We start from the raw sequence: 15,851 nt of genomic DNA, 5'->3' as shown, positions 1-15,851 counted from the left end.
TTCTCCTTCATCCCCTTCATCCGGTCAAACTCTTGCTTTGCCTCCTCCATAAATGCCTTGGTGGCATGAAGAGGGAGACTTTGAGCAGTCCGGTGTATAGCGGCCGCCATAAACGCCATCTGCACGTGATTCTGGGCCATAAATTCCAAATGATGGAGGATGGACACATCGTCCATCAAAAGGGTACCATAGGGCCCAATTTGTTGATCTATGAATTCGATGGCATTGAAGTCAAGGGCATTAAGGTCGAAGGGCTCAACCGTCTTTTGCTTCTTACTCGGAGGGGCAGCAGATGGAACGGCAGAAGCAGGATGAGGATCCACCAAGCGGACCCGAGGTGTCGGAATCGCTTTCTTCACTATGGGGGAACTCGGCACTGATGGCTTCTCGCGCACTTGGGAGGACCCTTCCCCAGCCACCTTGGCGGCAATATTCCTGGCAGCAGTCACCTTCTGCACCTCTTAAAAGCTTTCATGGATTCGTTATTCTTCATTGCCTCTGCAAATAAAACAGAAGTCAAGCTACAAATCAAACAAGTCGGAAATACAGCTACAGGTAAACATAAACAGATAGCAAAGAAAACACAAGATACCCAGTTCAGTTTGAAGAAGAGAATGATTGGTTAGAAATTTTTTTGTATCAAGATGGGGAGGCTGACCCCAGCGATCTTCCAAAACAGTCACAAAGGCCCACTCAGCCTCATCCAACATGTCCCAAGAACACCTGGAGACCCTCACATCTTTTTTCCATTCCAGGGGAAAGGCAGGCTCATCATTTTCGTCTAGAAAAAAGGGCCGAGCTCCTTCAACAGCTCGGACCTTGAAAAAGTAGTTTTTAAAATCACGGAATAACTCGTCAAACATGGAAAAGACATTCTTTCCTTGGGTAGAGCGAAAGGAGACCCAAGCTGCCTTCTTTTTCACCACTCCGGGCTTAGTCAAGACAAACAGATAGAAAAAGAGAGATTGGGAAGTAGGGATACCTAAACCATTGCACAACAATTGAAAAATCTTTATAAAACCCCAGGAATTAGGGTGAAGTTGAGAGGGGGCAATATTACAAGACCATAACAAGTCGGTTTCAAATTGAGTAAAAGGAAGGGTAATACCCAGTGGACCAAAGAAAAAGTCATAAACATAAAAGAAAGGGCGACCATCAACAACCCGAGTTGAAAAACAGACTCTCTCGTCAGAAGAAGGAGGGACAAGTTCATAGTTCTTCTCATCACCAGAATTGCTACAGACACTATGAAACTGCCTAAGCTGAGCACAAAACGCAGAATCAGCCAGCGAGACAGGAGAACCATGGAGTCCACCCAATCGGCCATACCCGCAGGAACCTGGGAAGGCATCTCTACAACGTTATTTCGGGAAGACATGAGGCCGACTAAATCCTACAAAAGAAAAGAAGAGTGGATTACTTAAAAACATCTCGGACATGGGTCAAAACGTCTCAAACAGACGGATAAACCAAAAAGGGAAAAACCCCAAGACTCAAGAGAAGAAGTCTTGGAGCATCCCTTGGAGGCAGTAAACAAGAAGGGTCCTCAAAATCATTTCTACAATCTACATCTCGGCACTCATCAGAATAAAGTCCAGAAAAAAAAGCAAAGGAAGCAAAAAAGCAAAAGTCCACCCTTCTACAGTTTATGAGGAAAAGCATTGCTCCTACAGTTTACCAACACTACTGCTACAGTTCATCAGAACACCAAAAGGGACAAACTTTTCAAAACAAGCAAAAATCATCATCCAAGGCACAAACAGAAACAGCGGCAACATGCAAAAGAAAAAGATTCAAGCAAACAAAAGATTCGCACCGAAAAAGAGAAAAAACCATAACATGCAACAAGTCAAGCGCGATAAAAACAGAAAGATCCAAACTTTCTCCAAAGGAAAGATCAAAAGGAAAACTCCATCGCAAAGTCAGTCATAAACGAGGAAACACGAAATGGGACTAACCTGGAGAATAGAAGAAAACCCCGAAGAAAGCTGAAGAGCAAAAGCAACAAAGCCACCCCCTCGAAGTGGAAGAATGTAAACACAGAAGGAGGAAATGTGGAATCAGCCCCCTTCCGAAAACGCAGTAGCAGAACAGACGTCACAAAGAAGAAGCTACAAACTCTGGGCAAGAAACAGAAAATGAGAGTGTAAAGGGAGGAGTTACAGAGAAGAAGTGAAGAAGAGAAACCGTTTTTTGACTGAGAGATTCAAAATAAAAGCCAAGAGAGAATGGGGCAATTAATGCCAATTAAATGCGGATGTTAAAACCGCTTGCATTCCCAAAATAGCGCTAATACAAAAAAACGCGCGTTTTTAGAGGAAAACGTTCTACATTCAAAAAAGACTCTACAAAAGAAAAGAATCGACAAAATGCTTGAGTTCGACTTCACTGAAGAAAGGACCGAAGTCAAAAGACTCGGCCTCGAAAAAAGAAGACCGAGCTCAAGCAGGGGCACTGTTCATACCCTGGACCGAGCTGTCCGATCCGAGATGTTCTACAGACAAAGCGACCGACCTCTTTGAGGTCAGGACAGCCCGACCTCTTCTCAAAGAGCTCGGACAAGTCACAGGAAAGCCCAAGCAAAGGGCCCAAATAAGGGGGACACGTCCCAAAATCCAAGGGCAGCCCAAGCCCACAGAGATAAGGGTGGTTCCCTTAAAAAGATGACCTCACTTAAAGATAAGATAAAGATAAGATAAGATAACTAACTTATCTTATCCACAGGAGGCCACATCTCACCATTATAAATACACTGGAGCACCCAGGTATAACTCATACTCTGATTCTACTCAATACCTGCTTAATACCCTTGCTAACTTAAGCATCGGAGTCCCTTGCAGGTACCCCCCACCCTCCGGGGACGAAGGATCAGTACCACCACCAAGTCCAACAAGTCGGACACACCAGCTCCGGCCGCCGTACACCTGCCGGACAAGTTGGCTCCGACCAACATAGAAGATCTCATCTGAGATCGACCTACAGTTTCATGTAACCCTCAGAACAGCATTATTTTTAGGTAGTTTTTAGTACGATCTAGTTACTTTTAGGGATGTTTTCATTAGTTTTTATGCTAAATTCATATTTCTGGACTTTACTATGAGTTTGTGTATTTTTCTGTGATTTCAGGTATTTTCTGGCTGAAATTGAGGGACCTGAACAAAACTCTGATAGAAGGCTGACAAAGGACTGCTGATGCTGTTGGAATCTGACCTCCCTGCACTCAAAATGGATTTTCTGGAGCTACAAAACTCCAAATGACGCGCTCTCAACGGCGTTGGAAAGTGGACATCCAGATCTTTCCAGCAATATATAATAGTTTATACTTTATTCGTAATTAGATGACGTAAACTGGCACCCAACGCCAGTTCCATGCTGCATTCTAGAGTCAAACGCCAGAAACACGTCATGAACCAGAGTTGAACGCCCAAAACACGTTACAACTTAGCGTTCAACTCCAAGAGAAGTCTCAGCTCGTGGATAGATCAAGTCAGCCCAAGCACACACCAAGTGGGCCCCGGAAGTGGATTTATGCATCAATTACTTACTTCTGTAAACCCTAGTAGCTAGTCTAGTATAAATAGGATAGTTTACTATTGTATTAGACATCTTTGGTCTCAGTTTTATTTTATTATTCATCTTAGGAGACTATTGATAACGTTTTGGGGGCTGGCCTCTCGGCCATGCCTGGACCTTCATCACTTATGTATTTTCAACGGTGGAGTTTCTACACACCATAGATTAAGGGTGTGGAGCTCTGCTGTACCTCGAGTTTTAATGCAAGTACTTCTATTTTTTATTCAATTCGACTTGTTCTTATTCTAAGATATTCGTTGCACTTCAACATGATGAATGTGATGATCCGTGACACTCATCATCATTCTCACCTATGAACGCGTGACTGACAACCACTTCCGTTCTACCTTAGACCGGGCGCATATCTCTTGGATTCCTTAATCAGAATCTTCGTGGTATAAGCTAGAATTAATGGCGGCATTCATGGGAATCCGGAAAGTCTAACCTTGTCTGTGGTATTGCGAGTAGGATTTCGGAATTGAATGACTGTGACGAGCTTCAAACTCGCGATTGCTGGGTGTGATGACAAACGCAAAAGAATCAAGAGATTCTATTCCAACATGATCGAGAACCGACAGATGATTACCGTGCTGTGACAGAGCATTTGGACCATTTTCACTGAGAGGATGGGATGTAGCCATTGACAACAGTGATGCCCTACATACAGCTTGCCATAGAAAGGAGTGACAAAGATGGGATAAAAGTAGTAGGAAAGCAGAGATTCAAAAGGAACACAGCATCTCCATGCATCTATCTGAAATTCCCACTATTGAATTATATGAGTAACTATTTACTATTTTATTCCTTCGCGTATACTATAATTTCTTAATACAGTTGAATCCGTCTGACTGGGATTTACAAGATGACCATAGCTGCTTCATACCGATAATCTCTGTGAGATTGACCCTTACTCACTTAAGGTATTACTTGGACGACCCAGTACACTTGCTGGTTAGTTGTGCGGAATTGTGACAAAGTGTGATTTATGTTTGAGAGCACCAAGTCTTTGGAGCCATTGTTAATGATCACAATTTCGTCTACCATGGTGCATCAGACGCCTTAACCATTTCCCTCTCACCACATAGTCGCCAGTTCGTCTGCGTCCACTAACTCTTGCACCTTGACTGATGTCGCATCATTTGAGTCGTTATCCGTATTTGCCGTCTCTGTTTGTATCACGTCGTTCTTAAAGAATGTGAAATTTTGGCATTTCGAGTGACATTTCGACAATAGAAATGTTATTAAGAAACAGAAATATTATTGAAAACTGAAGAGTGTGAAAATATAATAGATGCACACATACTCGACCAATGATATTTCTAGCGGTCATAGAGCTAGACTATCATATTATTTGTGTTTTAATTTTACCAATTTGACAATTTTAATAAAAATTTTGTAGAAAAATCAAAGCAATACATATTTATGTTAGAACAAATTGTTTTTATAATCCATATCATCCATATTAAAACATAAAAAATACATGTCATAATGCGAAAGCATATTTATATTCATAAAAGTGATAGAAGAGTTGTTTCATTCTTTCTCAATCAAAATTTTTTGTATTTCTGATAGGACTAAATTGTAACTTCTCTGATAGAAAAAAAGTTACGGAAACGACTTTGATATGTTAGAGACCAAAACCCTAAAGTTACTATTTATATTTGAGTGTGATACTCATTAAAACTTAAAGCTCCAAATAAAAATAATATCTAAAGTACAAATAAAAGTAGTATCTGATTTTATTCTAATTTAATTCCAAATCAAAAGTAATTATGACTAATTTAATTTAACATTTATAACAATAAATAAAATTATCATTATATAAGTCATTTAATTTAAAATAATATAATTTATAATTATAATTAATAAATATTATCCATAAATAAATTAAAAAATTAAATAATTTTTCAACCATTTAAACCAAGTTGCAGACAAAATTTGGTTAGTAAAGCAACGACACAATACAAAATTTGGTTCCCTATACTTTTTTAACATAATAACAATGATTTATGGTGATTGATAAGAATACGGATATAACCAAAACCAAATTCAACGTAGAAGAATAACGTAATTATGCATTTATTCTGTTTTATTTTTGTGAAAATTTCATTAATGATATGGTTAGTTTTATATCTAGATGTATATCTTTTATTTAATACATTCTCTATAAGTGTTTTTAAAACAATTATCCATTATTACATAATAATAAATTTGTGCGAAACACGTGACTAACTTCTATTCCATTCTAATAAAAATAATTATCACTTATATTTTTTGTATATTAAAAAATTTATATCTAAACCTATGTTATATTTAAGTATGTTGTTTTTTATTGTATTAAGAAAAGTAAAAAAATACCATCATTTTAAAAAGAATAGTAAGTAATATTATATGTCAATACTTAAATAGTTAATAAAAGAAATTAAAGAGGGACATGATTTTGTGATTAGGCAAATGTTTATGTCACGCATGACAGATAGTACGGAGAGACTTAGCGGGATTCCGGAAATAATGCTCTCTCTCACTCTTCACACTTTGTCGTATCCATTTATCAAAATTCAACAAATAAAAAATAATAAATGAATAATATTGCTTTACAATTAAAAAAAAAAATGAAAAAAAGAGAGAAAAACCTGAAATTGGTTTCGGTTTGCGTAACCAGTTTCAATTTAAATGCATTAATATTAATAAATAAATAAATATTTTTTGGCTTATTTTCTGCAACATCCACTACTCTCCATTCTATTTCTTCTATCCATCAATCATCACACATCCACTCTCTTAAACCTTCTTTTCCAGATCTCTCTCTCTTCTTCTTTTCCGTGATCCTTTTGGTCCATCGTTCTCTCTCGATGTCTATCAACTTGATCCTTTTCTCCTTCTAGAGGAATTTCCTTTTCTTCTTTCTTTCGGCCCTATTTCAAAGCATTTCATTCTCCAGGTATTAATCGCTTGTTATTTGTGCTGTTAATTCGTATTCTCTTGTTATAAAGTTTTTTTCTTTTCGGGTTGTGGTGTCTGATTTTGTGTATTTTACAATTGATTGCATTGCAGATTTTGTTTTTCCACCCAGGAGCCCAATAAAGTTCGTGAAACTCGAGGTAACCATGAATTTTCATACTTAGTTCTTTGTCCAACCATTAAGTTTGATTTTTCATGGAAATTTTTATTTATTGTTTTTGTTTTTTAATCTGCGTTGATTGTGATTGTGTTTTTATATTTAGGAACAAGATATGATTTTGTTATTATTATTCATTCATCTTATGTTTCCCATCCTATGTTGTCTAATTAACATCATGCGTTGCCAATTCCTTAGAGAGCTTCTTGTGCTCAGATTTTAATGTATATCTGGTTTAAGGGGTGTTTCAATTTCTAGTTCTGTTTGTAACCTTTATCATGTTCTCTTAGCATATTGAATGGGGCTTAGCTGAGTTTCAATCCATTTTAGTTTCTGGGTACTCACATGCTATTGTACTACTTTTATTTTATGCTTTCAAATTTTCCCTTGATTGGAATTTGGCATATCTAATTAGTGCACATTTGTATCAGAAAACCTGCTAAATATTGTTTCTGCATAAAAATAAATAAAAAAAATAATTTCCTTGCTTCTTATTATGATTCTTTAAAGGGAATGTTAGGCCCTTATTTCTTGGATTTCGTTTTTGGTTGGACCTTGGAGGAACCCTAAGGGTTAGCTGCTTTGCGCTTTGTAGTTGTTAATATCTGGTGTTTTACTCTTAAACTTGTAGCTGCGAGAATGTCAGCATTTATCTGAGAATCTGTATGATAAATTATATGAAAGTGAAGATATATATTGCCAGCATTTGATGTTCATATTGCTTCTGAAGAATTGCATCTTATTATTTTTGCAACCAACCAAACTTTTTTTTTGTTTATTGAACTTCAAGTAACTGCTTTGAAACTCCTATTTATCAATTTTTAGAAGCTAGTGTATCGCTTTGTGAGCTGAAGCTTCATTGGAACATCAACTACCCCACACTTCTCAAGATATATAATTTAAATTGTTGTGGTGATATCATTGTTTTGGTGGTTCTTGGATATTTGTTGTTTACTTTTTCTTATCCTTTGAATTTGATGTTGTGTTTGACATTTTTTCTTGTTCGAGTAGGTATTTTTTGGTAGCTTTAACAAAGAAACGTAAAGCTACATAAGTTGAGTTAGGAAAGGGAAGTTTCTGGTATAATGTTGGGGGGCAACAATGGTAACCCGCTTCCTGTTTTCCTGGACGAGACTCAATTTCGATATCAAACAAATCCAGCAAATCAATTGCAGTTGTTTGGAAACTGTGAGTTCTCTTCTCCTTTTGGTTTTGTAGTGATATGGTTGCTAGTTAGACATTATACATTGCGTCTATTCTTTGTTTTGTTCAACTTATTTGTCCGGTTAACTAATTTTGAAGTTACATAACATTACTTTATTTTCCTGGATTTAGTCAAGAGCTACTTTACATATTTTTATTTTGAACTTTCTATGGTTCTGTCCCTTTCAGTCTTATCTGCCCCAAGCATGGTAACATTACCATTTTTTGTTGAATGTGGATGGACCGATGGAGGAGTGCAATGTTATGGCTTTTGAACTTGTCCTGTTTAGTGTATGTATGCATATTTTTCTTCTTGCATTGCAAGTATGCATTCCCGATGCTGTAGAACATGGTCAAGATTGTTTCTTGTACTTATCCTGGTCTCCTTTCTTATATATTTTGATGTTTAAATATTAGAATATAGATTGCTTTTAGAACAGATGAATGTCTTTGCTGCTGTTATTGTGATATTCTTATTTTATATTGCTGAAATTAGGAACTATTTCTTCTTTTTTTTTCTTTCAAAATTTTGATAGTTGTCCAGTTCCTTTTTTCTTTTGAAATTATATATAAAATAATATTAGTACGGAGAGGATAAGAATGCAAAAAACATGGATAAGAGATCGTACAAAAGCCAAAAATGAGAAATCCCTCATAAAAAGATCATGTGCTTTGCACCAAATGAAAGCTAAGCACCTACTCTTATTCAACAAGACTTGTCCTAAAAATTTGTCATTGAAGGTGTGAGAATTATGATTTAATCAAAGGTAGCAAACAAAGTATTCCAAATAGCTGCTTAATTAATTATACTTCCTTTAATAATTCTTGTACTCTAGAGTTCTACCTTGTCAGACTAGTGATGAAAGTGCAAACTCTGTTGCAGTACAAGCTGGATGCAGTGTTGATCCAGTTAATTACTTTGGAAATGAGCATATCAGTCCCATGATTCAGCCAAACAAAAGAAGCAGGGAAATGGAAGATATCTCGAAGCAGAAAAGGCTTCAGATTTCCTTAAATTACAATGTCTGCCAAGATGATGCTGATCGATCAGCAAGCATTCCGAATCCTAATCCTGTGTCAACAGGATTAAGGCTTTCATATGATGACGATGAGCGCAACTCATCTGTCACTTCCGCAAGTGGAAGCATGAATGCTGCACCCTCTATCTTGCTGTCACTCGGTGATAATATCAGAAGCGAGCTTGATAGGCAGCAAGAAGAGTTAGACCAATATATTAAACTTCAGGTAATATATCTTCGCAGGATTTTGTTTCCCCTAGATAATGTTGGTTGTGAATGTCATTAGGGTTATTGTGATCCATGTTTATGATATTTGTATCCTTCAGGAAGTTATGGATGATTATCCTACTCTATATCAAAAGGGAGAAATACACACATTATTCACTTTCATCTTTGATGCTTTCGCGCTTTTCTTATGAAATTGCCACTAGTATCATGTTTTTTAATATATCATTGTGCTATTATTTGGGCTGAATTTTCTCCTTTTGGTTATTTTGTGCTGTTCTGAGTTTTTCATATTCCTATCTGTACAGAAGGAACAATTGTCAAAAGGAGTGAGGGACATGAAGCAAAAACACATGGCTTCTCTCCTTACTTCGATTGAAAAAGGCGTTACTAAGAAGCTAAAGGAGAAAGATATAGAGATTGATAACATGAACAGAAAAAATAGGGAGCTAGCAGATAGAATAAAGCAGGTGGCTATGGAAGCACAAAACTGGCACTACAGAGCCAAGTACAACGAGTCAATCGTCAATGTGTTAAAAAACAATCTCCAGCAGGCAATATCTCAAGGAGTTGAACAAGGGAAGGAAGGATTCGGAGACAGCGAAATTGACGACACTGCTTCCTACATAGATCCTAATAACCTCTTCAGCGTTGCAGGCGCACAGCATATGAAATCCACGTACAAGAATTACCAAGGCATGGAGAACCTGAGTTGCCGAGCGTGCAAGGCGAAGGAGGTTTGCATGTTGTTGATGCCTTGTAGGCACCTGTGCTTGTGTAAGGACTGTGATGGATTTATCAATGTTTGTCCTGTTTGCCAATTGATTAAGACTGGAAGTGTGGAGGTATATCTCTCATAAGTCATAACTCGCAAAATGGAAGTACTTAAAAAGAAAAAAAAGAATCACTCTTCTCTCTGTGTGAAAAAGTTCATCATAATGTTCAAGTTAAAAAGTACTTGTCACCTAAAAAAAATGAACTACTTCAAGGGATAGTTCTATACACTTGTGTTAATAACACTAGTACATATGCTCCTTGTACCAAAAGCCTATTTTTATGTAGACTTTTTTCACCATGGAGCTTCACCTAATTGCTGATGAGATGCATCAATTGTTTACAATGATTATGAACAGAGAAATAGGGGAAAGGTAAATGTGTCCTGACTCCTGAGGCTGACATTACTTGTTGAATAATTAAAATAAAAAAGGAAGTAATATTTGTAAGTCTTTCTTAACAAAGAAAATTACAGTTTTTTTTTTATTTTTTGAAAAAATAGAATTAGCTTTGTTTTTTTAAAGGATTAGCTATTTCAAACCAATACTTTGATTAGTATTTTCTAACTGTCAACCGAATTCGCAATGTTGTATGCTACCTAATAATAACCTATCCCGCTTTTAAAACCGTGGAAATTTAATAAATGGTGGTCACCAACTGCACAATTAAAAAGAAACTGAACTACATATTGTTTGTAAAATCTTGTGGAAGTCTTTGCAATTTGCGTAGGCTAGGATTGCTGAGCTGATGCATCTGTGTCAAAATCACAAGTCTGACTCTAACAACTCATGCATTGTCTTCAAGGCAAGCCAGGATATGTGATGAACTCACTGGAACTTTTATATTTGTCTATTTGTGTGATGTAAATTCGTCCTTAGTTTGTTTTATCCTATTTAGAATTGTGTAGAGCTTTTTGGTAAAGTCTTAGACTTGGATGTTCATTAGTGTTATGCCATGTCAAATTATAAATTTACTCATTGTAAGGAGGCTTAGGTTTGATTTTCAATCAATGAAATTGGCTGCTGTTGACTAACAAATAAAATAATAAAAATAATTTAGTTAAAGAGCGTCTTAAAAGTATTGGTTAAAAGAGTGAAAGAGAAAGGTTTTTATTTTCTCAATGTAAGCAATGTCTCAAAAAAAATTTTGAAAAAATAATATGAATTTAATTTTTGATGCACGGTCAATAAAATTAGTTTTATACGTGCATCTAGTTATATAAGCTATTTTAGCAAAAATAACTATTTTTTACAATAATCGTGTAAATAGACATAAAAAAAACAAATATTATTGAACAATTGTATAAAATATTTTATATTATCAATGTATCAAAATTAAAATTCAAATAATATTTAATTTATATTTGCTATCAAAATTTTTAGCCCATAATATCCTAAACAAAACCTAAGAAAAGGCTGAAGAAGAAATTGTATGTTAGAACAAAGATCTAATAAAATATGCGTAGCCATAGTGCTGAAAGAATCATGTCCCATATAAAAATGAAATGTAATAGTAGTCTTAATATTCAAGTAACTTTCGCCCTCCTTTAAGTGGGAATCCGCTCTTTTTCCACTATCAAAAGCACACAACACGTTATCGTTGTGCTTGCATTACTTCATTAACAATCCTATAATATTCATAAAAGAGTGAGGAATGCTCCCCTTCCAAGCCATCTCTACTGACTCTGTTACTACCAGAAAGGTTATTACATGGGCTCCCACCAATGACAAGGTCAAATCCACCAAAACGGTTTATCCAATGGCTTATATGCTCTGAAGTCACCCTTTGTACATCTTCAACCTCAAATAGGTTACCCCTTTGTTCTGTCTGTTCCCACCAACAGCGAAGGATGTTTCTGTTGACTTCAGATATTTCCGCGGACACTACATTCTTGAGCTTTATTCCTAACCTATGAAGAGCAATTTCAGCACCTCCAATGCCAGAGAAGAGGGACAGAACATTAACGCCATTTGGATATTGATCCTTCAATACTGAAAGATGATAGGCAACTGTGTCAACCTGAAAACCAATTCCATTTGTTTCCACTGAATTAGTTAGTCATAAAACACCAACCTTTCCTAGATAAAAGACAAAGGTTTAGGGGAAAACATTTTTAGTTATCATAATGGCAAAACATTTTTTATGTCAAGCTAAAGTTAAGTGGGTGAGAGGATATATAACAAGAAGAAACCTGAAAGGCATTCCCAAGTGCTTTGTATCTATCTGTTCTGCTGATTCCTCCACCTCTAGTGTGATCCTTTGGGAATCCCAGAAGCATCTCATATTCATCAGGTTCAAGGGTTGCCACCTTGTTTTTCCCAACCCAAACCAAGTTCCACTTTTTACACAGTTTAAGCACAGTGTCTTGGACATTTGGAGGAGGAGTTTCAGCACCACACTCTTCAAGGTCTCTTCTTATTTTCTCTGTCACTGTGGCAGCTCCAATGCTTGTTAGAAGGCAATTGAGCTGTGTTCTTCGATCCCATTTAGGCCACCACTGTCTGGTGTTAGGCAAAGCCTCTTGGACAGTAAGGGGTTGGATAGGAAGCAATGGGAAACGGTTTTCAGTGGGGAGATTATGGATATACCCTCTTTTTCTTGTTGAAGCACAAAATAATTTTGAATCAACAAACTCTGGCTGAATCCCATATAGAAAATTTGAGATTTTATTCCAAACTCCTACAGGAGCAATAGCGACGTTTTCATAATAAAAGTATGGTGGACCTGCTAGTTTATCTGGGATCTTTCTTACAACCCTGGGATAGAGTCCTTTTGCTATGCTAAATCCATTTGTTGGGATAGATAGTTCTATCTCCTCCATGTCAATTTCTAAAGGCTTCTTTTGGCTTGTCCTGCACATTCTGCTTTTCTTTTTCCCATTATAGTAGTGATCTCTTGACTGGCATAGAAGAAGGCATAGACCTCATGTCAGAAAACTGCATGCATTACTTACAAGTAGAAACATCAATGATTAATTTGATAAGTTTATAAGCCTCAAACCCTTTTATGCACATGAAGAGAGGTATCATGTATCCTGTTAGGTCGATCTTGAAGATGAGACTCAATTTCCTTTTCTAATTGAGCAGCACAAATAAAATCTGCAAGGTCACTGAGATCTGCTCCAGGACCTGCCAGTGCCAAATGTTACAATAACAATTCAAGAATCAACATTAAACAAATATTGTGAAGAATGGCCAAGCTATTGAAAAAATAAACAAAACTCAAACATGCTAATTACTTATACAAAGATAGCAGAGTACATGTACCGCATTTGTCTATAGCTATCAAAGCTTCCTTGAAAGGGTATCCCATATTCACAAGTATTGACAAGGTCTCATCCTTCTCTGATGTAAAGGCATCTTCCTGCATAAGCATAACCAAGATTTATATATCTAGTGACTGCAAACTTTTTTATCTTAATTAGCAAATGGATTATGTATCTATGTTGCGAAGTTGATTGAGTTTGAAAAGATGTGATCTTTGCCGACTCACACTTAGATGTGTCAAAATTAATTTATCAAGATTATGACAGAAAATCAAAGGTCACACTCAATTAATGAAAGACTTCATTTTTTAACTCGCTGATTCTAGTGGCAATCCAATGACTTGACTAGGCTTGCTATGTATTTCGTATATCACAACTTCACGAGTGTTAACTAATTATGATCCGAGTTTTTTCATCTATTATTGTCATTTCATGTTCTACTTGAGTTACAATAAGGATATCAAGCTCAGAACACTGAAATACTCCTAATCTGAAAGAACCCCAAGGTCTAGCTAACCTACAGAATGCACAAAAATGCATAATATCACCCCTGTTGAGTCTATAATTGAAATTGAGGTTTAAACAGAGTAAATCCAAATGAGAATACTATTTTACAAGGGATTACTCTATTGCAATTACAAGGATGGAATGAAAGTTGTGTATCAAAGAAAAATCATAGAAAAGAAATCCACCTCAATTTCAGAATCAGTAATACCATAATCATCATCATCATCAGATATGTCAATTGTTGTAACACTTTTCTTAGCAAAATCACATGGTTCTGTGAAAGCTTCTCGCATAGGATCGTCGATGGTCTGCAAGCTCGAGGATTCCATTAAAAAAAATTAAAATCATTGCAACCCCTGCTGCTAAAGACAATGAAATCACTTACTGCTAAATACATATTTTTGTACTTCTACTTGACATGAGTCACAAGAGATAAAATAGATGATAATATCAGCAAGATTATCTTCACTTCTACATAACTACTTCAAAGGATCGACTAATATAAATTCACTGAATCGTATATGTGAAAACTAATAAGTAGCAGTTAATGATATTTAAAACTCTGCCTATGTTTAAACTTTATTGCAAAGCTTTCATAGCTGGTTCTAAGTCTGGATAAAAAGAAGTTTGTGATAGGTTATCGATAGGCAATGTCAAATATTTATTAATTAAATAAAACGAAGTGGGGAAGTGGTTGACTTCAATAGTAAATGGATAAGATGGTGAAATAGTAGGCAATTGACAGAAAGTAGTGTTTTCTCACAGCTGCAAGTGTTAGTAGAGTCTCCAGAATGTTTTCCTCATTGTCTTCTCCTACAACAGTTCGAAACAAAAATAAAGTTGATACCATTCAGATGCAAGGCGGAGTAAGAGTAATGCTTTCCAAATATGTGAAATGAGAATGCAAAACAACCATCTTCCTCAATAGCTTTGATCACTTCCTCTACGGAAAACCCCATTCCCACAAAGTGATGAATCAGCTTGCTGTTCTTGGCACTTGAACAAGTTGAACCACTCTCCTAAACAGAACATTGAATACATCCACCACATTATAGCAACAAGACTGAGAAATATGAAATACGAAACATGAAATTTGAAATTAATATTATGACATGTGATTAATATTAAACAAGACTTTATACTTGTGTGATCTCAGCAAAACTATTTGTAACACATTTGGACGCAGGATTTACCTCCACACCGTGTACATTGCTCTCTTGAGGCATGCCAAATACCTCAAGCTCGTCATCACTGTCCCAATCATATTGATTCCTTGAGCTTGAACCTTGTGAATGCTGTAAAAATAAATAAATAAATTCAACAGCACAAATAAACACAACTGAAACTCGAAACTGGTAAGCGTAGATTTAGAAAGGGAACATGAACATACCATGAGTTTGAAGCTAAGAAGAAGAAGACGAAGAGTCAACCAATTTCGCAGAACTAGTTTCAAAATCCGAACACTACAGCTGTCACATTAAGGCTATGTTTGGTCGAGGAAGAAAATTTTCCGTGAAAATAATAAAAATTTTCAGCCCAACCAGACTTACCCTAAAATGTATCAGTAAGTAGAAAACACAATCGTTACTTTTTCTTGAAGCCGTACAGTTGAATGAAAATAGCGCAATGTAACAGTAAAACAATGGAAGATTCAACAAGCAAAAAATGATTGAAAAGGTAGGAACAATAGATGGAGAAAAAGCGGAGATAGAGAATGAGAGAGAGTAGAAAAGGTTACTACGCTAACACGGCGGTGGAATCAGGATTCAGAAGGAATGTGGTGTGTGTATTACCGTACTGTGTACGTGAGTTTTCTTGAAGCAGAAGAAAAGAGAGAGAGGAAAAAAAAAAACTGCGTCGTTCAGTAATGAAAGTTTAGTTCATTTCAAAACATCCATCATAATTTATGGATATTAATCCCATACATATACAAAAATGAGAGGATAAATTAATCCTTCTTTTATGTATTATTATAAAATAAATTTAATTATATAGATGTTTAACATATGAAATAAAATATATTTTATTTTAACTTTAACTATTATGTTTTAACTAAATTCTAAATAATTAATTTATCACATCATTTCTATTTTTATAGAACTATAAAACTTGAAAAATACTTGCTAATCTTATAGTGTATTTAATTTGTTGTCCAAATATTATTTTT

At 35.9% G+C, this 15,851-nt stretch overlaps 2 protein-coding genes across 4 annotated transcripts; one reads left to right on the top strand and one right to left on the bottom strand.

Annotated features, from left to right (window-relative positions):
- The first annotated feature begins 6,110 nt into the window (after positions 1-6,110).
- LOC112801133 (probable BOI-related E3 ubiquitin-protein ligase 3) lies at positions 6,111-10,361 on the top strand. Of its 3 annotated transcripts, XM_072237053.1 has the most exons (6): positions 6,230-6,514; positions 6,628-6,674; positions 7,703-7,879; positions 8,084-8,185; positions 8,778-9,139; positions 9,447-10,361. In XM_072237053.1, exons 5-6 carry the CDS (start codon positions 8,837-8,839, stop codon positions 9,996-9,998), a joined length of 855 nt encoding a protein of 284 aa, XP_072093154.1. In that variant the 5' UTR covers positions 6,230-6,514; positions 6,628-6,674; positions 7,703-7,879; positions 8,084-8,185; positions 8,778-8,836; the 3' UTR covers positions 9,999-10,361. The 3 variants fall into 3 exon arrangements, with proteins under 3 accessions (XP_025699487.1, XP_072093154.1, XP_025699490.1); XM_025843702.3 differs by lacking the exon at positions 8,084-8,185 and having other exon boundaries at positions 6,111-6,514; XM_025843705.3 differs by lacking the exon at positions 8,084-8,185 and having other exon boundaries at positions 8,731-9,139.
- Positions 10,362-11,386: 1,025 nt separating this feature from the next.
- Positions 11,387-15,583, bottom strand: LOC112801132 (DNA (cytosine-5)-methyltransferase DRM2). Its single transcript, XM_025843701.3, has 9 exons — positions 15,075-15,583; positions 14,878-14,979; positions 14,598-14,703; positions 14,448-14,497; positions 13,870-13,992; positions 13,179-13,275; positions 12,913-13,040; positions 12,104-12,811; positions 11,387-11,931 (listed from the first exon to the last, which is right to left on the bottom strand). Exons 1-9 carry the CDS (start codon positions 15,075-15,077, stop codon positions 11,506-11,508), a joined length of 1,743 nt encoding a protein of 580 aa, XP_025699486.1. The 5' UTR covers positions 15,078-15,583; the 3' UTR covers positions 11,387-11,505.
- Between the last annotated feature and the right edge of the window lie 268 nt (positions 15,584-15,851).

The sequence above is a fragment of the Arachis hypogaea genome, chromosome 5 (assembly GCF_003086295.3).
Source record: "Arachis hypogaea cultivar Tifrunner chromosome 5, arahy.Tifrunner.gnm2.J5K5, whole genome shotgun sequence".
NCBI lineage: Eukaryota > Viridiplantae > Streptophyta > Magnoliopsida > Fabales > Fabaceae > Arachis > Arachis hypogaea.
Note: the sequence above shows the minus strand (reverse complement) of the source record. Positions and strands in the feature narration are given on the sequence as shown.